Here is a 23416-nt window from a genome sequence, read left to right as displayed (position 1 = left end):
ACCAATGCTGGGCGCTCGGTCAGAAAAGCGATTCCCATACATGTTGTTGGCCAGAAGGAAAGCTCCTTTCTCCAGTACGTCCAGTAGCATGGTAGCAGTGTGAGCCTGCTCTGTGCTGTTCATGTCCTGCCACGACTCCAGAGCCTCAGGACGTAGCAAATTATCCACTGTCTGCACCACCGCCTGACACAAAGCATTTATTACTATTGCTGGGAACATTTTACAAAAAGATACACAAAGCAAAAAACGAGCAACAAACAAATCAGGAACTACCTAATAATTAATGAATAGCTCATAAGTAATTACAAACATAGTGTGAAAATGATGCTCCAAAAATGATCATTTTAAAAACATTAAAAAACATCTTTTTTTGAATTCTGTCTCAGCCTTGTGCCATTCATATTATGCTATTTGTCAGTTGGCTAGAAAGATATTCTAATTTACATGAGGAAACACAAAAGTGTTAAGTAAGATGCCTCGCTCGCAGCTATTCAGTATGATACTCTACTGTTTATAATGAGGCCGTAATGATTAGTTACTGGTTTTGTGCAATTTAGCACTTGATTCTGTGTAAATTGGGAAAAATTAATTAAGAAAGTGTTTGGCATGCAGATTCACAGACGTCCAGTAACTAATCATTAGACTGGTTTGTGAACAGTGCTAGCAATCTGTTTTGCTATTAGCTATTGATGAGCTATTGAGTAATTATCAGTGAGTACCTGATTTGTTTCTTACTCTTTCCTTGGTAGTTACTCATTTTGTGCACTGCATCATAACATGTAACCATATCACTTGATCACTTCACTTACAAAGTCACTACTATTCCACTATAATATCCTAGAAACTCACCATTCCCCTGCACTACATTTATTACTGTGCTATGTCAGACATATTACCAATTCTATTTCACACTTACAATTCATTTAATGGCAATTTTGATGGTTGTATCAGCTATGCAATTTATTGGAGTAGCCTGCTTGATGATTCATGTAATTCTCTTGCTCAGGACTCTCAAAATGAAGGATTGGCTGCTGTGTGGAATACAGAGCATTGCTGTTAATAAAATGAATTTAGCATCAGAACGCACTCTATCTGCTACAGAGGGAGAAAAAAAAAAACTGAGGGTGTTTCTGTTTTATCCTCTGATCAGTGTGGTTATACTGAGCTACCTTGCAGCGAGTGACAAAAATAATGGTCTAGTTACAAACTATAATGCAGCCTTTACATTCATCTTGCACCAGCGGAGATCAGAAGATGGGGTGTCATATTACAGTATGCTGCAGACAGGTCAAGACACACAAAAGACTCTGTACTGCAGAGTGCCGCATTTCATCATTACAGAGAAGCATACACAAGGCCTTTTCGTGATATTAGATTACAGCTTTCTCAGAACCACAGATATTGCACAAATATTGAAAAAGCACAGAAGGGTATAGTAACACAAACTATTGCCTTTCGTACTATTGTCAAATTACATTTTTCTCAGAGCCAGAGATATTGTACCTTATTGTGTAATACAATGAGGCCAAGGCCAATATTATACATTTAGGGTATATCACAGTGTAACAAAGCTAAGATTATGTCAGAGACAGATGCCTTCCAGATTAGCTAAAGCCATATTTAAAAGATATGTACACCATGAGCAATAGAAAAACGACAAATCAGCTTTCACTGCTCTAGGAAATACTACACCAACATTTAAATACTGTACCTGCTGTCTGCCAGGAGTTATACCAAAACTTACACACACTGCTCTTCAGCACAAACCAGAAATTCTATAAGTGATGATACCAAAGGCAATATAAATCATAATACAGAGCACTGAGCCAAAGGAATCTCATCCACAAACCTAGACTACCCAAGGATTTATCTTCCCTCAGTTATTCTAAGTCACAGAGCATTCCTACTCCACAGGCATGTAAAGCAGGCAGATAAAAGAGAAAAAGTACCTGGATGTAGGCCCGACAGGTCCGCTCTCGCTTCTGGAGCTGGAAGGAAAAAAAACAAAGCCTGGAATTAAAAAGCCGAACAAAAAAAAAAAAAAAACAGAAAAAACTGTAAATTAAAAACTCACTGGTCCTTGCATGTGCACTAGGGGGGTAAATTCGCATTAACCACAGCATTCTTTTCTAATCCTTCAAAAAATAATAGCATGTGTTTACTTATTTGTGTGTTTATACTTGCTTCTACCTTGTTGTAGTTCCGTGCAGCTGACTCCTTGTTTCCGGGCCTCAGGGCCTGAAGCTGGGCATCCAGTATGTCCAGCAGTTGCTCTATCAGTCGCACGGAGGAGCTGACATCTCCAGCCTGGATCCGACCTCGTGTGTGGTTCACCAGCTCACCAGCTATGTTGGCAGCATTCTCACCGCTCTTTATCTGTGCATAAACACACAAACGCACACATATTTACACACAGTGATAGTATAATGATGATAAAACAGATCAGCTTTGATTAGTCTAATAAGTCTAATAAATATTTGCATGCACACTAAGAGTAAGGACACAGAAACCACATGTTTTGTGTTAGTCCTAGTATTAAAATGAATTTCACTTTCCATGCTCTTTGTTCAGTAATCGGATTTCCCCAGACCCCCTTCAAAGAAGGAGCTTTATTATCAGACTCTCTCGCATCATAGTAAACAAATATGGACCTTGTAGAACACATTGTGAAGTTTTTATTCTCCCTAGTGTGGTTTCACTTGGAAATCACACCCTTAGCAACCACTTTCCAATTACAATTGATTTTTGCCAAAAGGAGATGGTATAATGGATTCTTCCAACGATGTAACTTTTCAGTGTGACACTACTTACCCTTACAGGCACACACACACACTTAAAAAACCTTTAAGAAAGCCGGTCAAGGGTATGCACGGCTGAATAGTCGGGTTTTCTCCAGCAGAAATATAGCTGCCTGAACCAGTTTACAGTACTCTAAGAGTACGCATCTTTTCTGAAATCTGACAGCCAAATTTGGGGAATGATCAGATTACTACAGTGTTAATACTAATACAATTTGGTAATTTAAATAGCAGTGAGCTGAATTAAAATTATTCTGCATCATCTAGTGACCATGATGTTTAGCTACTGCACAGGTATGATGCATTATATGAGACTATGATAGAGAAATTGAAGTGGCAGAGTACTTTACAGGCTGCTAGGCCCTAAGCCTGATTTTAAAAAATAATTGAACCTAGCTGTAATTAAAGTATATTAGTGAAAAAAGAGAGTTAATTAAGTATTAAGAGCAGATGCCTTATAACGAAGGGCCAGTTGAAATGAGTCTGTATTTTAATCAGGCCTGTCTTGGAGATATGTTAATGTGTGTGAGGAGGTGGACAGGGAGGATGGTTGGGCACTGGGGCAAAGGAATGGGACAGACCCATGGCCAGGAGGCACGGCTCCAGGTCTCACCTTCTGGGCCACCTGGTTGACCCACGGGGAGGTGCAGTTACTCAGGTCAGGACCCCGCGGGTTCCACATGACCTGCTCAGCCAAACACTGGAACGAAGCGATGCCTGGAGACCAGCACAGGGAGAAGAAACAGGGGAGGGGGGAGTAATGAAAAGATAATAAGCGTTAGGTGTCTGCAATTAAAAAGGGGAAAGTGTGGAGGAGAGGGATAAGCACAAAAAAGTGCGATAGGTTTTTAAATTTTTTTTTTCTTTTTTTACACAAGAAAAATGGAATGAAATGAATTTTAAAAATGCCATACTCAAAGTGTTTGAAGATGAGATGGAAGAAGGAGGTAGAGTAAAAAGTCTGAGAGAAAATGGGTCAGAAGTGGAAAAGGTTAAATAATGGAGTGTAGGGCAGTGAATAAGTGAGGGAAGAGAAAGGGAGGAAATAGACGGCAGGGGTGGAACAGGCTTTCATGCTGTAAAAGGAATGGTTTAAAAGGAACATATGCACATGTACCACAAAAATATCACTCTGTGCACACAGACACACACCAAAGACATCAGGTATGATCCCTCACCGTCAAATAAAAACACCTAAAGGGAAACACCTTCCACCAACCCTCATTTCCACCTAGGTTTTTCTGTTTAGTTGTGAGGGTTCAGAGAAAGGACACCACACAGGGATAAACCCAGAGAAGGGTCTATCCGCTGCTGCTGACACAAATAACCAACGTCAAGTCACAAAGACAAGGCGGGAAAAAGAGAAGAGAGACCACGGAGAGAAAGAGAGAGAGAGAGAGAGAAGCAGAACAGAAGAGTAGAGACACGACAGAGACAATGCAGCAACGCTTCACAGTTGTTGAGGGATCAGAGCAGATGTGGTGTTGCATTTCATTCCCCCTTTTTCTCTCTCTCCCACTGATTTTTTTTCCCCAGCTCTCCCGCTTTTCTCTATACTCTCCTCCATCGAACACAGATTGGGTTTGAGAACTCTGCCAAGACACGGCAATTAAGCCAGCTGCTAATTTAATGTTACTGCCATTTTCACAGAGAGAACATACAGAAACAGCGAAAGCCGTTGGAGAGGAAGATGGAGGGAGATGCCTTTTTTTCTGAGAGAGCTTTTTGATGGCTGCGTGTTTAGAGGTATAGAAACTAGCAAAAAGGGAGGTGAAGCCTCTGTTGTCTAGCCTTTCATTTCATTATTCACCACTTTCAATCAGCTCTGTTTCTGTGGGAGATGAGCCTTTCATTTGTGGAGGACGGGCTTTCATCTGTGAGTCCTAGGGGATTGTGCCTGCTGGTGGGACCAACGCAGGGACAGAAGAAGACAACAGTGGAAAAAAACAAGTGTGAGAGCACAAACATGCTGATCACTTGGGCACACGCACAGAGATATATTGCCCACACAAATACCCACGTGAATGGAGGACATACAGAGGGGGTACATTTCAACATGAAACATATGTTGTTTTTTTTCATGGAGTGGAAAAAAATGCACACATGTTTAAAAATATACACATGCAGATGTCCTCACCGAGAGATCCTTTGGGACACGGACGGTCTACTGTTTCTCCTCTCTGTGTGGTAGGCCACTGGACACCTCGAACCAGCTTGGCCTCACAGACATGGGGCTCTGGGCCTTGAGGAGGGCGGGGTGGCCGGCGGGTGACAGGCACAGTGGCTGTAATTGGCCGAAGATCAGGGTGCTTGTTGATGGAGCCGATTGGGCGTGATGTAGGGGCCAGAGGGCGGGCGGTAGAGGGGCTGGTACTGGAGGTGAACGGCCTGGCTGGAAGAGTGGTGGTCACTTGAGTAGTGGTCAGAGGACCTGAGGAAACCGAGAGTAGCATGGAGAGAAAGGAAGAAAGAGTTAGAGGCAACAAATGAGACACAGTGAGAGACAGACATCTAGAGAGTTATAAGAGGATGCAAATAGAGTTTTGTTGGAGAGCACCAAAACCTTGAGAAAAAAAGCAAAAAAAAATAAAAGAGAGATCAAGAGAGTGAAGGACAGACATATGTGAATGTAAGATGTAGCTCTGAAGTTGAGTTCAAAAGTTAGCCTCACAATAATTGGGGTGACAAATACTTTTTTGGGCCTCTCAAAGCCTGTTCTCCAGAGAGAGGAGGAGGAGCAGAGGAGGAGATGGAGAGAAGGCATCATCACAAGTCAGGAAGAACTTAATAATTGATCAAATGTATCAGAGAAGTCACCATCACTAACAACCATCCCTAATGTGAAGATAAAAGCAACACATCACAACTAAAAAATCCTAAATGATCAAACGCAGAGTCAATGCACAACTCTGTGAGTGCCGCTGCCCGTCTGTCTCTGCCTCGTCACTCTCTGGGCCTAATCCGAGCTTTATACAGGCCTTTATGCGGCTCAGATATACAGTACATCCAAACCTCCCTCTCATATTGATGGACTGCCAAAATGCAGTGTGATTTTCTCATTTCATCCTCTCCCTTATCATTTCAGAATGACTTTTTCATTATCCATGACACAGAGAAGTTGATACGAAGTGCTACAGCAGTTATACCTGAGAGGCTGCTCTTTACTGTAACTATGGCTGTGGATGGAAATATAATGATTTGGTGGTATCTGAGGCGCCCAAATGTCAGATAAGATGACAAACACATACAGCATGGGCTATTTGAAATGTTCCCTGATGAAGCAAAACACATCATACTCTATGTATTACTGCATAGTAAATTATATACTGGATCAGTCTGACTTAAAACAAATCAAAACTCTAATTCATAAATCACAAGGTGTTTCTTCATGTTATAAATATGAAATAATGATAAGAGAGACAGTTATTGTGAGCACAGATATTATGTATTGGAAATACACAGATCTGTACATTTCTAACCTAAGTGATATCTTCAGAAAGAAAACACTGTGGGGTCTGTTCTATTCATAATATTTGCTGTCCGAGTCAAGAGAAGACAATGTTATTTTATTTGGAGTGTCACGTGTTAATACTCAACATCAGCTGGGCTTTACAACTTAGTTGGGTGTTAATTCTTTACTTTGTATCATCTTGTCATGGTAATTCTCTCTCCTCAGATCAACTGCCTTGATCAATTGCTCAATTTTACAAATAATACCTTATTACCAACTTGTCCAATGTCAACCCTCATAGGTTATTATAGCATGAGCTCAGCAAAAACTAAATGGTCCATTCAGTGGGACTACTTTTTGTGACAATGTCTCACAATTATAGAATTAAAAAAGCAATTTCCCCAGAAGAAATGTGCAAATCTACATGCCACAAGCTTCTTTGCCAATGTTCACCCTCTATGTTCCTGTGTGCTTTTTGTGGAACATCTCCTTACCTGTGGTTGGATCTGGTGGTCCAAACTCCAGAGGGTAGCGCAGCACGTTATAGTTGTTCCAGACATAGAGCTGGTTGTCTCGAGGGTTGTAGTCCACAGAGGAAATATACTGGTAGGGATTTGGGAAAGGGATGTTGACAGGCTCCTCGCGGGCATGGTTGGTATTGTAGGCATACATCACCAGGTCGCCACCTGCTTCGCTGTCATCATCCTGGTAGACGGACCGCACTGCGTAAAGCACACCACATGCCATAAAGGCATTGGATGCCATCCTCTTGTCAAAGCTGGTCTCCCAGGTGCCTTCAAAGCGCAGGGTGTAAGGGTTCACCTGTGCGCACAAAAGAAATGGTGAATTCAACAAAGGCTTAATTTATACAGCACCAATCATACTGTAGGTTACATAATATATAAACGTATAAATTCAAAAGTCTTCAAGACTAAAAGCAGAGCAAGTCTCCTTTCCTTTAATTTCTCAATATCCTCTTTAATTTGTGTGTGTGCAGTTTGAAGGAATATTGAATAGTGAGTTTAGGGTTTTGCACAGAAGCTCAGTTGGTGAAAGTCTATGGTAAGGTAGCGACTCTACCTTCATTAAATGATTAAAATAATTTCATTCCTTTCAGTTCAAACATTCATAGTCACTGACTAAGCAGTTTGTTCCACCTTTTTTCTGAAGCTAAACGGTGCTTACTGAACACCTCTATCACTGTACAAAAGTCCACAGAAGCATAAATGGTACCTCTCAACAATAATGTAAACAATTGATGATGAAAGTGGTCACTTTCCTGTTTATTACTTTGTTGCTGTATTATTACACACTCTCATAGCTAATGCAGGGTTTGATATTTTAGATGGATAGTTCAGCTTATGCAGCTTGAAATACAATTTCCTGGTAAGGTCAAAGATAGTGATAATAAATGGGACCCGTCTATCTGAACAACACATTCATTCAAACTCTGCTTATGTGGGGACTTGTTACCTGATTTCAGCATTGTTTGTTAAGAAACAAACAACCAACTGATATTAAAATATGAATGTTCCAAAGTCCAAGGTGATGGATCATGTTTTGATTATGATATGTTTAACACAAAGTGTACAATAAAAACAAATACTGATACAGAAATGAGTCAACAACCTAACAAGGCCACATTTTGATGATTTTAAGTCATGAAGTAAATACGCTGTTTTACGCTAGAAACAAACTGGTTGTGGTGCTCCTACAAAACTAAACAAATTTCATCTCCTTTTGAAGATTAGTTTTTGGATATGATGGGATTTGAAATTATGCCTAACCTTTTGCAAAGGATGTTTACGTGACTCTTTTTCCTGGCCAACAATATCTCTGTATCTCATTTGGCAGTACACTTGTGTAATCTCAACGGTAAATCATTCATTGTGACATATGACCTTTTGCCTGACTAGTTAAATGAGATTTCGACATAATCCACTCTTTCATTTATAATCCCCATCTCATCCCCTTCTGTGCGGCGCTGCTCTCCCACCTGGCTGACCACGAGTCGTCCGTTGTTGGCCTCAGTGGCATAGATCACCCAGAGGCCGTTCTCATCCACAGCCAGGTCAATGTCCGATTTCCCTCCCCAACGGTAGGGTGAGGTGTCGTGGTAGTTGGCATTTGTGATAATGGCCTCACCGCTTTTGATGCGTGTCCTTAGGTCGTATTTGACTATGTTTCGTGTACGTTCTTTGTTGTAAAATACTGCACCATCATACACCACAAAGCCCGTGCCATCAACTCTGTTGGGCAACCTGTTAGGAGAGAGAATCACATGAGTGGTGCAGAAATCCAGGAGAACAAGCCAATCCATCTACTCTGCATGACACAGTCCTACAAGACGGCCTCACGGTGAGCAAGCTGACACCACAGTGGGACCATTCTGCTATCACCATCTATATCCACATCAAAAGCCAATAAATCAATACAGCAGCAGATGCTATTTGATCATCCAGGACAGTGGGAGGCGCCCTCACTTGTAGGTGGTGGTGGCGCGGTTCTGTTTGAAGTCTTCCCAGGAGGCATACTCGTACAGCATGTCGGTGCGATAGGGGGTCCAGGGCATAACGTACAGACGGTCCCCAGACTGCAGCGGGTCCTTACACCATGCCCCCGCCTGGTGCTCCGCCTCCTGCAGAGAGCTGGCCGCCTGCACCCGCAGTAGCGTCCCCGGACACACAAAGACTGGAGCAGAGGAGGGGCGTTGGAGCAGAAAGGAGGAGAAGAGGGAAAAAGGGAGAGATACAAAATCAAAACAAAGCATTATAAAAATGAAAGATATCATGGAGATGGCAGGGGAGGGAGAGAGGAAATGGGAAAAGGCCAAAGACCATGGAATATAGAACAGGAGAGAGAGACACAGAGCGGATGGAAGAAAGATGTGAGTTGATAAAAGTAAGTTGAGAATTGAAAAGGAGACAAAGAATAGGAGGAGAATGGACGAGAGGGGGAGAGGGGGGAGTGAGGTGAGGTACATTATCAGATTTAAAATGAAGGAACATATAAAAGCTCATTTGTAGAACATCAGCATTGTGGTTGGAAAGTGTCTGGATATGATAAATGGGAGATTTCTGGCTGCTGCCGCGGCTTAGATGTGGTCTCTAATCTAATTTATCTTGGCCTACTTTTTATTTGATTGTGCATTTTCTATTTCAAAGGCTTTTGCTTCTCTGCTCTGCTACTGGGTGGTAAAACTGTAATTGTGGAGCTTGTTTTATTAGGACTCAAATTTGGCTCTCAGTCAAGAGTAATGCGTCAAGGAAAAAAAGCATCCTGGGGTAAAGATGTGAGGTTGGCCAGGCCACCCTTTCCTTCGCAGCTGCAACTCACCCACACACACATACACACACACACACACAAATACAGACACAAACAATTGTCCCTATTCCAAACAGACATAGATAAACACAGACAGACAATACATGGGCACACTCACACACAATCCATACACCAAACAAGCACACACACACACACACATACAGAGGATGTCTACTTTAAGCAGGTGGAGGACATCCACTACGGATTGGTGTAAATTGGCTAGCTGACGCACTGTGTCCCTGCCTGACAAAGCCAGTGCCCTGGGACCACCAAGCATGTCAGGTGATCTATGAGGAAAGCTGCTGGCATCCTCGGCACTCTGACATCACAGTGGTACCAGCAACAGAGAGAGAGAGAGAGAGAGGGCAAGAGAGAGTTGGAGGCACTACAGAATGAAACAGCTGAGGAGTCCCCACGTCTCCTCTGCCAGCTTATTTATGTGGCTTTCTGGCTTGGGGTTACAACAGAACTAGACACCTGCTGGTCACCTCATGATTGAACGCATCTCTGAACTAATTGGACGCTGCAGGGGCATTTGGACACAGATGACATACAGCACACACGGATGCATAGACACACACACACACACACATGCATGCCATCCCAACACACACAAGGATAGTACAAGACATGCATGCACACACCTACACGCATTCATACACTGTCACTGTCACGCTGTTAAGAGTGATGGATCAGTCTAGGCTCAAACTGTCTTGAATATTGCATGGAGTCTGGTGCAGGAGGAGAATCACAATAGAGAAATGGAGGAAATGGTGTTACTTCAGGCTTCAGGCTTTTGAAAATCCAGCTTTCTCTTTTTGCTGTCTGTCGTGCTGTTGTTGATAGTGGCTGGTGATCTGTAGTGCTGGGCCACTTAGGAATTAGCCTGTTCTGTTTGAGGGGGTCCAACAGGGATTGAGACTAGCAGCCAAACAGGAATCTAATCAAGCTCAGGCATAAACAAACACTCTGAATACAGACTCTTCACAGGGAGGAGGCTTGTCATGCTCCATTGTCGAACCAAAATGCTCACTCGAAAGCAGAGACGCCTGAGGTGTTTGCTTTGCAAATATGAACGTGGGTGACTGAAATATGCAAAATAATGTTCAGAGCAATGGTTATATCCGGCACTTTCAGACAGCTGAACAATGAGTTTTTTGTTTAACATCTATGCTAACTCTTCCTCACACCACAATCAAATGACATCTTTATCAATCCAGGCACACCATGAGTGTACTGCAAATAAGTTCCAAAATATTTCAAACACCTCACTCTGTACAGGGTGAGGTATTATCAGAGAAGAAAGCTATCAAGTGAAAAAAAAACAACTAATAAAAGTAGGACACTGCCTCAAAACTACAATGCTACTGTAAATAGAGAAACAAACAGCATGCAGAAAGCAATGCAGCGACTCTGCATGTAGGTGACCCATAAACAAAGCCAGGAACACTCAGCCTCAAGGTAGAATAAAGGACAAAGAAACACAAACATGCAAGTATGTTCTCCACAGTCACAAAAAGGATGACCTACTATAAAAGAAAGTATTAATATGCATGCAATGCATCCAACTCATCTGTAGTCAGTGAAACTGATATGTATTAAAAGTAAAGTAGAAGGCGGAGCAATTCCATAATGTCACTATACAACAATTTGGTTCATGGTCAGTAATCCAGTAAAAAAACAATTTTACACAGCAGCACATGCAAAACTTAACAAACTTGTACAGCAACAGTATGATCTAATGATGGCAAATCTGATGTAGTTTGGAAAATACATGCCACCAAAGTGTGATATTATGCTATTAAGTTCAGTGTGTTAAGATTTAATATGGTAGCGATTCACCTTTGCTGGTGTTGTCTTTACTGAGATTAGCAATTTGTACAGGTGTTACCAAACAAGCTGATTAACACTGCTAAATAGCAGAGAGAGTATTTAACCTTCATATATGAAAAATACATATAATATATTGTTTGTGTTTTATGATACAATACTGTATATATTAACATCATATTAATAACCATTCATATCTATCATGTCCAGATTGAAGCGCCTAATAGACCAATAATAAAAGTATAGAACTGAATCCAGAGCTTTGGAGGAAAGAAGGACTGATGTACTCTGTCATGACTGGCTATATTATACAGGCTAGCGAAAGAGAAGACTGGACTACAATCTAGTACATCTCCACAATAGCCACTGTTGCATGCAATACAATTTACTCACAAAACATCATGCCTGCCACAGTGTCTCTCCAAAAATTCTATGTGATTCTGTTCATTATTGCACCTAACCTTCCAGCCCTTTCCTAAATTGGTAGCAGTCTGTGCTCTATTGGGCCCATAACCACAATAACACTGTGGTGCAGAATAGACTAACAGTCCCTCATACTCTGCCTACCTCCCCCATATTCCTTCTTTCTTCCCTCCTCTCCAGTGTGAACCCTGCCGGCTGCTGATCAACAAGCCCTGGTTTATTCTAATGAACTGGTCGTTGGGTGGGCCCAGTGTCAAAGGGGCTCATCAACGGCCTCCAGGCTTTACACGCAGGCCATGAGGACACACATATATACACACACATTCACACACTCACAGGCCAAACAGAAACAGTGGCCACGCTTCACACCCTGCAAACCCTGCCTAGGGGGCTTCATTAAGTCTGACCTGCACTCCCCAGCCTTCCCGGCTGCCTTCTTGTTTACCAGCTCTTTTTGCCTCTCTGTCGCTCTGCCTCCCTCTCTCTTCCTCTAACCGTGAAGGGTGATTGTAGCAGTGGGAGGCTGGAGCAGCCAAACCCTAGCAGTAGAGTCTTATAGTACAAAGGGCTATTATGACCACAGTATGAATGAAGTATTAGGCATTAGGCATTAAGCATTAGGCGTAAATCTTGAGATTAGGCATTATCCTAGTCTGGCTTGCGCTGGTTAACTAGAGTAAGAGCCATCTGGGATTATGTGAGATAGTTAGATTAATAGATTATTTCCTGTTTGGGTGCAGATGGAAATCTTGTAGTCATGATCAGCCCTGTGAAGTCACCAGGCAGTGCCGACACAACACTTCTTTACCCTCCCAACTAGCCAGATGGCTAATGAAACTTACCTTATCAGGGATTAAAACCCAGGCTGTAGCTATCATACTCTAGCATGCCAATTACTGCCACACATAGAGGGAAATACTGCTGTAATAATTGACTATTTATCTCCATAATCCCTTTCCCAGGCACAGGTCAGCTGTTACTTGTCAATATGAGGCTGCAGTATAAAATGATGAAAGCGCCAGAACTCTCCTGGAAATGACAGTAAATATCTCCCATTAGTATCTAACAGCAATTTGTGATTGACTGGTAACACAATTAAAAGTGGGTGCTGACAGCTTTGGGCTAAATTTAGACTTCTCATTTTAGTTGTCTTCCGCAATTCGTGTGGTTTTCATGTTTGATGTGACAGCATCATGGTGATGGTTAATGCACAACTTTGATGATCTAAACACCCCCTGCCAATGGTTGGCAGCTGTTTCTAAAGTGGCATCCTCATGGTGTTTGTGGGGTTTTTTTTTGTATCTACAGGGATCTGAGGGCTCTGCTGGCCTACGCTTTTGCCCAGTCCATAGTCATGGCCTGCTCACAGGACTGACTGCTGAGAGCATGCTGCTCTAATTGAATCCCACACCTGTTACTGGCAGGTGCAGCACACAGGCAGCAGGGGGCAGAATGGAGCATAGCATGGTACCCCGCATTCCATGCTGGACAGCTAATGGGCTTTAAGGGTTAGTGTTTGTGCATGAGTGCGCAGTCAGTCTCTTGATGCTATGCTGATGTGCATTCATCAGCCCATTAGTGTGTTTAGGTGTGTCTTACTGTGTTTGTACATATGTATATGCATATGTGTGTGTGTGTGTGTGTGTGTGTGTGTGTGTGTATGTGTGTGTGTGTGTGTGTGTGAGGGCATGCATGTGTGCAGTTTGGAGTGACAAATAGGCAGAAAGAGAGAAGAAAGGGTGAAGAAGGATGTGAGCGTGTTCTGTGTATGCAAACAAGAAGAGAGCGAGAGAGAAGTGGAGTAAGAGAGAATAAATAGGTTACTTCCTGTGAAATGAGAATTAGGAGTGAGTTAATTTGCTGAGGAGTGACATATAGTGACAGTGAGAAGAGGAGAGAAGTAAGGAAGGAGAAGGGAGGGGCTCCCATTGTGTTTCCGCTTCCTTTTAGACTACAAGGGGGTCAAGTCATTGGAGTAAAAACACAATACAGTACAAACAGCCGTGTACAGACATAACACACAGACATACACTCTTAGGACACACACACACACAGACTCTCAAACAATGCACACAAGCACACACTGTCCAGACAGTGGAAGAGGCAGGTGTCAAGCTGGCACCTTTATCAACCCAAACATTCACCCCAGAGAATACCCTTCACTGAGACCAAAAGCTGGCAACAGCTAGAGATATCGTCCATTGAGAGCAAAGTCTTATCTGCCTTAGAGTGAAGCTGACACTGAGTGACAGGAAAGTTGGTCGGGACACGGCTGCAGATACAGTAGACGACAGAGGGGCATACTCTACACTGACTGACACTTAAGCGGTGGGGGAACAATAAGCCTGCATGGCTGTAATATTAGCCTAGCTTAGCCTGCCACTGCCCTGCATGTCCCTCCCTCCCACTTTCTGCTCTGAATCAGACTCGCCAGAAGTGCTGTCTCTCCGTAAAGGTCCTGAAACCAGCTTCTGTCATTTATATTCATGACCACCTGCCTCATCCACTCACCTCGCTGTTCCTTGGCTCTAACAATGCAATGATTTCTGCATGTACAGTCAATCCCCATCCCTATCTCCGTGTGCCACTGAATAGGCTGTCTGCACTGCCTTGGTCACATGACTGTGCTTGTGTGTGGTGGGTCATTCCTAATGAGGCGATGCTGCCTTACTCATCGTCTCTATAGAGACTGCTCTTTCTCATTCTCTCCATTCGCAGCCATTCTTTGTGTTTTCCTGTCACACGATGCAGTGGTTTGTCACTCATTCCCCCTCACTTTTCCAAAATCACAGGTAGAGAAAGCTGTTTTTGTGAGCAATGGTTCTGTCCCCATATGCTCCCCCACCCCCATCCTCCATGGAAATACAAGTATTGTGCACAGTAGTCTAATACTGCTTCCTTTTCTTGCCCCTTTTCCTTTAGAAGCAAACAAACTGGAGGTGAGAAAAATATGGTGGACACTTGTTTGGTCCTGTCAGCAGTGATAAAGGGAATACTGTAATGATGTGGGTAGTGTATTCTGCAAGACTGTCAGCAAAAAAGGTGAGAAAAGGGACAGAGGGAGTGATGAGAAGAAGTAGAGGCGGCTGACGCTGGTGTGGTCTTAAAATAGCCTGACAGTAGGTAGGGTGACAAGTATTGGACATTCATTGAACAGCATCTCCAGCATGTGACATCACCACACGACGCACCTCATCCCAATCCCAATCTGTCAATCAGCGGATCAATCAGTAAGGATTAATTTGACAGACACGGGCAAGACACACGTCTGGAATGTTAATTCAGCCATAAACAGAGAAAGGAAGTGTGTTTAGCAGCAGTGGTGGGATGGATTAAGGTGGGTAAGGGCAGGAGTGCAGACGAAGGAAAGGGGTTTTCATCTTAATGTTAGTGGGAGGAAGAGTAGTAAATAAAAATAACCAGTTGAGTGAGGCGGAAGCAGGAGGGCGAGGAGTAGGAGGGTTTGCAGCTTTCTATTCCACTGCAAGCAGGGAGAGAGAGCTAAAATGGCCGCTTGCAGTGGGAGAAAAATGTGGGACAATGATCCATGTTAATGAAAAGCCATGGACACAATGACAGACAAAGGGGTCCATAAACCAGTTAATGGCAACCTCTATAAGAGTTAATTCCTCCAACATATGGATCTAGCCATGGGGCCAGACAGGGGAATGGCTGAGGCTGAGACAGATGTGAATGGTGGGGGTTCAGAGAGTTGAGGAGGGTGGGGACCTGAGAGGGAGAGTTAAGGCTCACTGGGAAGCTTGCACTGATGGCCACTACTCTCACCATGACCTTGGATATGGGTCAGATCTATCTCTGTTTGAGGAGCTAGTGATTGAGGTGCCTGGCCACGCTGATTGGGTCTCTTTAGGAGTGCTTGTGCCGAGGCTCTGATGCATCAGAGGGGCCATTACAAGGAGCTGGAGCACTCCCTACAGGGGATACACCTCCCTCCCCCATCCCCTCTCCTCCCCCTCCGGAGCCTCATTGAACACATAAGGAACCAGGAGGGATTGACTCGTGGACGGGTAAAGAGGGGGCACAAGTTCACAGTGCATGTGCAATAAAGAAAACAGAGAGGTGGCAGTGACAAACTGTAGAAAGAGAGGGAGAGACAGAGAAAAGAAAGGAAGAGGAAGAAGAGTGTGAGAGATGCTCAAAAGAGCCTGCGGCTGCTTGTGATGGCCAGATGTGATCTGAGAGATAAACCAATCAGAGGAAGGCGAGAGAGAGAGAGAGAACAAAAGAAAGGGAGGATGAGAAACATAACAGAGAAAATAAGCAGAGACAGTGAGTAAGTAAGGGGACAGTGAAAGTAAAATAGTTAAATGAAAGTGTGATTAATAGAGAAAGAAAGAGAGACAGAATGAGAGAAGGACACTGAAGCACCTGGAAATGGGATACTGTAAAAATGATCTGGGTGAAACTTTGGCCAGTTACTGTGTTATTCTTAACACCATGTTTCTGCTTTGGGTTTACAACAGCAACAAACTGATTTGTTCCTGAGAAAATAAAAAAAGAGGGGAAGAGATACAGTATGGAGAAAAGGATCAGCTGAGTAATGTAAAGAAAGAGAGGAGAGGATTTTTTTTTCATAGGTCTGGAGGGACAAATACATCGCAGTAGCGAAATGAGTGAAACTTCATGAGAAATGTGAATCATCGGGTGTGTGTGAGGTAACAGTGTGAAGCAGAAGATGGTTTTTGATAGGGATGGTCAAAAGAGGAAAGATTTGCCATCCATGAGATGATATGAATGTATGTTGTCTGTAAGTTTAAGCTGAGATGTGCTACTTCTTACAGGAAAGGAATGAAGTGTATCTCTAGTTTATCTCTCATAGATACTGGACTGACCTCCCATGAGGCTTTTTTGCAGAGTTGATGTGCATATGCATGTTTGTATATGCGTGTCTGTGTGAGTGTGAGTGTGTTTGTGTGTGTGTGCATGCGTGCAGGTCAGGCTGGTGTCATCAGAACCAAGGAGGAAATCTAGAAGGATTTTAGAGTTTTGGTTATAAGTCAAAGAGAGATAGAAAGAGAAGGGCATAGGAGGCGATTAGAGATCGAGAAAGAAAAGGGAGGGATATCAACATCAAACATGACCACTACACAAGGTGCTGGGTTAGGAGGGAGATATGGGGGGAGGGAGGGAGACAAGGGCGGAGGAGGAGGAGGAGGAGGAGGAGGAGGAGGAGGAGGGGGGAGGAGGAAGGGGCGAGCTGTGGTTGTTATGTTCATTGTGGTCTTTACCTTTTTGATCCACTTCTATTCAAGCATCGGAAAAAGGAGAAAGAAGAAGATAGAAAGATAAAAATAGAAAGACAGTAAGGAAGAGAGGGAGAGAGAGAAAGAGAGAAAGAGAGATAGGGAAAGTAAAGAGAATGAAAGAAAAACAGGTGCAGGAAAAAAGAGAAAATTGAGATTAAATAAAACGCTGTCCTTTCTCTCTCTCTTTTTTAAAGCAAGTTATCTGTCTGTGTTATGGTTGGCTACTCAGAGAAAGGATAGCTCAAATGGAAAACGAGGAGGGGAAAATGGCCTGACCTGGGTTTAAATCCATTTCCATTTCATTTCAGCTTTATCAATAATCCCCCAACAACACAATCCACCCTCAACCACACACTCTCGACCCCACCTCCACCCCTCTTATTGCCACATCCCTCCCTCACTCCCTCCCAGTTACCCTTATGCCCCAAAACTCCAGCTCCAGGAACCTGTTGGAGAGAGAAACAGTGTTGTGGTCCTCTTCAGCTGTGAAAGTAAACAAAGAATGGGAAAGGTAAAGAAAGAGATGAGGGGATGGTAGATGGAAAAGTGGCAGTGAGGATGTCTCTATCTGTGGCTAGTTGCCGTCGGAGGGATCCTTTCTCCTCATCTCTCCCCAAGTACAGTCTGTGTTGACATTAGAGCGGTCCCTTGATCTAAAGAAAGCGGTGCTTTTGGCTTTGCTCAATTTACAGAGTCAGGAAGCTCACTATAGAAGCCAGCAAAAACACTCAACCCATCGACCGTCCAATCAATGGGGAGCTGCCGGCTTGCCTGGCCAAGGCTGGCTCATCAAAGAAAAAGAGAACAAACAACAGGGGAAAGGGAGGGCTTGACAGAGTGGAACGCCTCAGAAACATAGAGAGAAACCAAGAGACACGGTTGGGGGAGGGGAAAAAATAAAGAGGGTAGAGACAAAAGAGAGATGAGACAAATGTCTACAGCGGGCTCATCACACAGGAATCAATAGGTTGATATGTTGAGTCACACCGTGGCCTCCACTGACACGAGCAGGTAAGGGCGTGGCTCCCCATGACCGTGATTCTATTTGGTACCTGCTCATGTCGTCTTATCTGGGGAAGTCCGCGAGCAGCTGAAGACTCGAGAGGGAGCAAGCAAGGATCTCAGGTCAGCCTTTCACAGTATAGCGCTGGCACACGCCTGTCTTATGCGCACAAGTGGTGTGCGAGTGGATCGTCATGTCTCTCGGGGAAAAGACGTGTCAAAAGGCACATGGCTGGTGGATTCCTGCTGCGAGTGTGACTGTCATGTGTGTGTCACGGGAAGTCTGATGTCCCCAAAGAACCCTGTGAAATTGTCACGACACCTCGCAGGGTTGCCGGTAAAAAAAAAAAAAAAAGAGAGCGAGAGAGAGCAAAAGAGAGAAAGAGAGATGTAAAAAAAAAAAAAAAAAAAATCGAGCGTGCAAAATAAAAAGGAAAAAGGGAGCGTTAGCAGCAGTAGCCTGATCTTTGTGGGGGATGGCCTTGCATCTTGGCAGCAGTACAGCAGAGGCAGCCTCAGTATCAGCAGCAACACTGATCATTTATCATCATATGCCAAGATCAAACTGGACAAACAACCTCCATGAAGACCTGGGGAATGGTAGCCATTTCCAGCCTAGAGGGGTAAACATTGCAAAACTATGAATACGAGTCCTGTGAAGCTGGGGCAGGGGGCAAGAAAGCATTACATCCCTGCCACCAACTGTGAGTGCAATCATTAGCTCCAAGGTTAGGAGAGGGGGAGAACACCCAGAGCTTTCATCCTCTCTGTGGCAACTGCAGGGGGCATATATGAGGAGACCAGAAGAGCAGAGCTTCTCTGCTTTGTGGAAGTGTAAGGTTACAGTCCTCAAAAGATGGTATACTAAATGCAATGCTGTAAATGAACCTCTGAGTATGTTTTCCTAAACAGGAGGAAAATGATGTGAGTGATTTTCACTAATGTCATGTAGAGGAAGAGAGAGAGAGAAAGACAGAAAGGGAAAGAAAATGTCTTCAATGCTGCAGAGAGGGAGAAGAAGAATAGGGGGAAATGGAAGACTTCTGTTGACTCCATTTTCTTCTGCTCTTGGCGGTCCTGAAAAATAGACACTAAGCACAGACACACACAAGATCATCACACATGCCTGAGGACACACACACACAAACACAGAGAAAAGAGACAGAAACTCATCAAACTGTCCTCACAGTGAGCAGGAGGTTAGTTTAAGGCCACCTTGGTTGTTTGTCAGATTCATTCAGCATTTCTCTTTCAGGGCCCTTTTGAGAAATAAGCCACTGCCCTCTCTCCCCTTAATCACTCTGCTCAGCGCTCTCTACAACCCTATCAATTACTCCCACACTAATGAGTACAGCTAGAAACGCACACTCTCAGATACACACACACACACACACACACACACACACGTATTGTTGGAGTACTGCAGGACAACTTAGCCTCCTCTGTCTCTTTTACAGTGCTGAGAGATAGTGTGTCCTCTCCAGCTCCTTCCGTCCTCTCCCCTCTCTGTTTTCTCCTTCTCTCACTTTACATTTTTCACAGTAAAGAGTCATCCCTTTCCACGGCCTGAGCAAAACCGCCTGCTTCTCATTCACCAAACATTTATGAGCCCCACGTCTAATGGTGCCCCTATACATATTAATAGAATTTCATTTTCAGCTACATCAAAGTGTTTCCTCTCCTCCCCTGAAAACTTGTCATATTACAATGCCATTATTCCTTCTACTGACAAACTCTTCCCGACAAGTCAACTATCATTTCCAGCGGCTTTGTGTCCAAAGAGCGATGTCTCATAATGAATAGGCAGTGCTGACTACATTTGTGGGGAAGAATCAATTTTATAAAGTTAAACAAGGCAGAGCCACAAAATGAATGAATGAATGTAAAAGTGGAGGATAAGAAGTTGCCTAAGACGCTCTGTAGAATCTCTACTGTATAACCTGACCAGGCCCTTTAAAAGCTGGTTCTTCAGCCACCTGCTCTGTGCATATTAACGAGATAAATCACAGCTGATGAAATAGCAGAGGCACAACACTAGGTCTAATGACTCTGGCATGGCTAGCATGGATAGCCCCAATGGAGAGCATTAGGAATCAATAATGATGTAGCACTCTGTCTGGGTGGAGGAGGGGGGACAGGTAGAGTTCTCTCACAGGATGGATTTACCGTGACTTTGTGTACATCTGTGTTAAGACTGCAGTGTGGGGTTTTCACGGCAATAAAAACACGCTGCAGCTGTGTGCATAGATCTGTGATGTCTTAATGGAATCCAGCAGCCAACAGCAGGCTGTGACAGTGTGAAATGAGAGTTCAGTTGAGCCGTTTTGTCTTGCTCTGTCCCGTTGGCAAAAACAATGCTATGTGGCGGGATGGCCTCGCAGGGCCTTTTGGCTCGATGAGATATGATTTGACATTTTGGAGGATGTTGTATTTTGCCAAGGAGATGCCACATGCAGCAACAGACACACATTCCGAACTGAGCTAAGCCATCAGAGGTGTGTGTGTGTGAACTCGGCTCTGGCTGTCACCTCACCATTTCAGGTGACTGGTAACATGGCGCCTGTGTGACACGCACATAGCAGGACCCCGTCAGACACAAACATCACCTACAACCATCAGCATGGCTGCACACATCATCTCAGCTGCTATGACACGCAACCTTTTACATATCATCTCTCTATCGTTCACCTCTTTGTCGACACAACCGACAAAAAAACATGCATCAGCCTTGGATGATGCCAGAGTGCCCAGCGTTCCCAGCCAGACGTGAACGATGGGGCATTACCAGAGCGATTAGCAGCAGCAAATTCAATTAATCTTGACAAATCTCTGCTGAGGCAGAACTGAAGAGAGCGACGCGCCCCCTCTCCTGGTAATTAAAAGTGGCCGAGTTGAGTGGCGTGCGGTGCGACGGTGACTAGGTTTTGGGATGAACAGTTCCAGCTCTGAATCTGAATGTGTCAGTTTGTATTTAGTTTGTCAGATGGGCACAAACACGTAGAGCAGCCTGCAGTGCGAGTTGTGTGCATACATGTGCGTGCATACTTGTTTCTATTTCTGTGTGGGTGTGTGACTGGGTGTAGTGTGGCCGTGTTTCTCCAGAGGAGGAGAGTGGCAGAGGACAGGGGTAATTGGCTCTTCTTTGTCACCTCAGACAGGCAGGATTTTCATCATAGAGGGATCAGCTTCCAATTTTCTAAGCCGCACCATACTTCAGATGCAATCAACAAAGTTTTTTTCCCAAATGGGGAGGAAAAATGCAAGTTAGCAGCTATTTAATCATCCCTTTGATTGCCTTGCGGAGAGAGAACAAGCTCCCTTGTGCAGTAAGAGGGGAAACAGACAAGGTTAAAATGCATGAGGAGGAGAAGGCAGGTACAACTAGGCAATGCTACCATGACCCTCTCTGGACAATATAATACAGAACACCATCCTTGAGCACAGGACTACGAGAGGACTAACAAACAAAGTCACGTCATTGGAGAGGGTCAATCTGACCACAGCGAATATCGACTAAAACGCAGGTGAACAGAGGGCAGAGGAGACTCAAGAGGAACACTTGTTGCCACTTGGAAGGCTGTGAAGAAAAGATTCACACTAGAGAATAATCCCCAATGGCAAGAAACCCAGCTAACTTCTTCTTATCTGCAACTGTGGCTACAACCTGACTGCAAAAAGTCTCTCACAAGGTAAACTGAGGGCACAAAATCACTGAGCAGAGGAAGGGTAAAGACTGAAAGAATTGCTTTGGAAGTCCCTGAGCTTCACTGAGCCTCCCCATCTGAGCTGGATGGTTGGGTATTTTCATAATTTGTCCCACCTGTAAAAGAAAGAAACAACAGAGACAGCGGAAGAGACAGAATAGAATGATAAGATACTGTGGCAGATTGATGAACAGAGAGCAAAAATAGAAGAAGAATGAGAGAAACAGGATGATGGATTAAGATTAAAGACCTTGTAGTGTAGACTGGAAGTAAAAGAAATGCAGAATACAAAAAGAGAAGATTTTTTTTTTAAAAAAGAGGTGATATTGACTGTGAAAGATAATAAGCAAAGGCGGGATGAGTGAGAGACCTCAGAGAGAGGAGATGAGAAGGAAGAGGCAGAAGAAGAGAGCAAAGGAGGTTAGCGGCTTGGCATTGACTTTATCCTGTGGCTTGCCACAACATCTGCGCCTGAGGAAAAAGCAGAGAGAATCACCCATATCCCCAGCCTGATCAATCAAACAGTCCTTGCACCCCAGTTTCCCTCTGACCCCAACACCCTCAAATGTCCCTCCACCCCTTCTTGCACACCAATTCTGCTTCTACCCAGTGGAGGGGAGTACCAGTGCTCCTCCCCTCCAGCCAGGTGCTCCTGCACAGTGAGGGGATCAATGCTGAGAGTAATAATACATGAGAGGGAGGAGGGGAGACTGAGCGGAGATTTTCACATGAGCGAGGATCAACACAACACCATATAATCCTCGCTGTGCCTGCTCCTTTGGCTGTGTGAGTGTGCTCGTTTTTGTGTGTCTGTGTGCATGCTTGCTCAGAGGAGGAAGAGTCAGAGGGAGAGAGAAAGACAGGAACTGTGTGTGTGTGTGTGTGTGTGTGTGTGTGTGTGTCCCTTTTGCGAGCTAGACTTGTCTGTGTGGATGTGCAGGTGTGTGTGTATGTCACACCTGCCACGGAGCTCTGAGCAGTGCCGTGAGGAAGTCAGCCGTTACCATGGGGACATTAAAATGTGTGGCGCTCCAGGTCATGTGGTCTAAAATAAGCCTTTTGCTGTTTGTGTTAACATTCCTATTGTGAGGTGCAGCATACACACAACGCCCCCTGCCTCCCAGTCTCACTGCGCCCAATTTTAATTTTTATTGGAAATCAGAGGGACAGCAAAGGTGTTTGGCACCAGATAAAGGCAGTGGCATGCCCCTGGGTCAATCAGTGTGTGAGTGTGGGGCGGTGTGTGTCACACTGCTGTGAACGCCAATAAGGGCTGACCCCATGTTTGCAGTGGGTGTGCATGAAGTGCTTATCAGTCCCTGTGTTTGTGGAGCACCTTCCCTCATGTGAAAATCCCTCTCAGATACTGGTGCATCACTCTGTTGATGAAGAAAAAAGGTTTAGCGCTCTGTGTGAGTGTGTGCATGTGTATGTCTGTGCAGTGTGTGTGTATGAGAGAGAGAGAAGAGAGAGAGATAGATAGAGAGAGCAGGAGAGGATGACTGTCTGTCTTGTATTGTTTGTGTTGAAAAAACAGCCAGAGAGCAAGTGTGCACGTCTGAGTGTGAGAATTTCATTTGTCGAGAGTTGTCGGGGGGTTGAAGAGCGGGTAGGAGG

General features: G+C 44.1%; 1 protein-coding gene across 1 annotated transcript in view; it reads right to left on the bottom strand.

Annotated features, from left to right (window-relative positions):
- Positions 1–23416, bottom strand: part of adgrl1a (adhesion G protein-coupled receptor L1a) — a 92596-nt gene that overhangs the window by 17125 nt on the left and 52055 nt on the right. The window contains exons 5-12 of the mRNA XM_067616488.1: positions 8733–8940; positions 8246–8510; positions 6744–7071; positions 4936–5229; positions 3412–3515; positions 2191–2376; positions 1950–1988; positions 3–183 (exon numbers count right to left, since the gene is read on the bottom strand). Coding sequence (XP_067472589.1) covers positions 3–183; positions 1950–1988; positions 2191–2376; positions 3412–3515; positions 4936–5229; positions 6744–7071; positions 8246–8510; positions 8733–8940 — 1605 coding nt within the window. The remainder of the gene's footprint in view (positions 1–2; positions 184–1949; positions 1989–2190; positions 2377–3411; positions 3516–4935; positions 5230–6743; positions 7072–8245; positions 8511–8732; positions 8941–23416) is intronic.

The sequence above is a fragment of the Thunnus thynnus genome, chromosome 17 (assembly GCF_963924715.1).
Source record: "Thunnus thynnus chromosome 17, fThuThy2.1, whole genome shotgun sequence".
Taxonomy (NCBI): Eukaryota; Metazoa; Chordata; class Actinopteri; order Scombriformes; family Scombridae; genus Thunnus; species Thunnus thynnus.
Note: the sequence above shows the minus strand (reverse complement) of the source record. Positions and strands in the feature narration are given on the sequence as shown.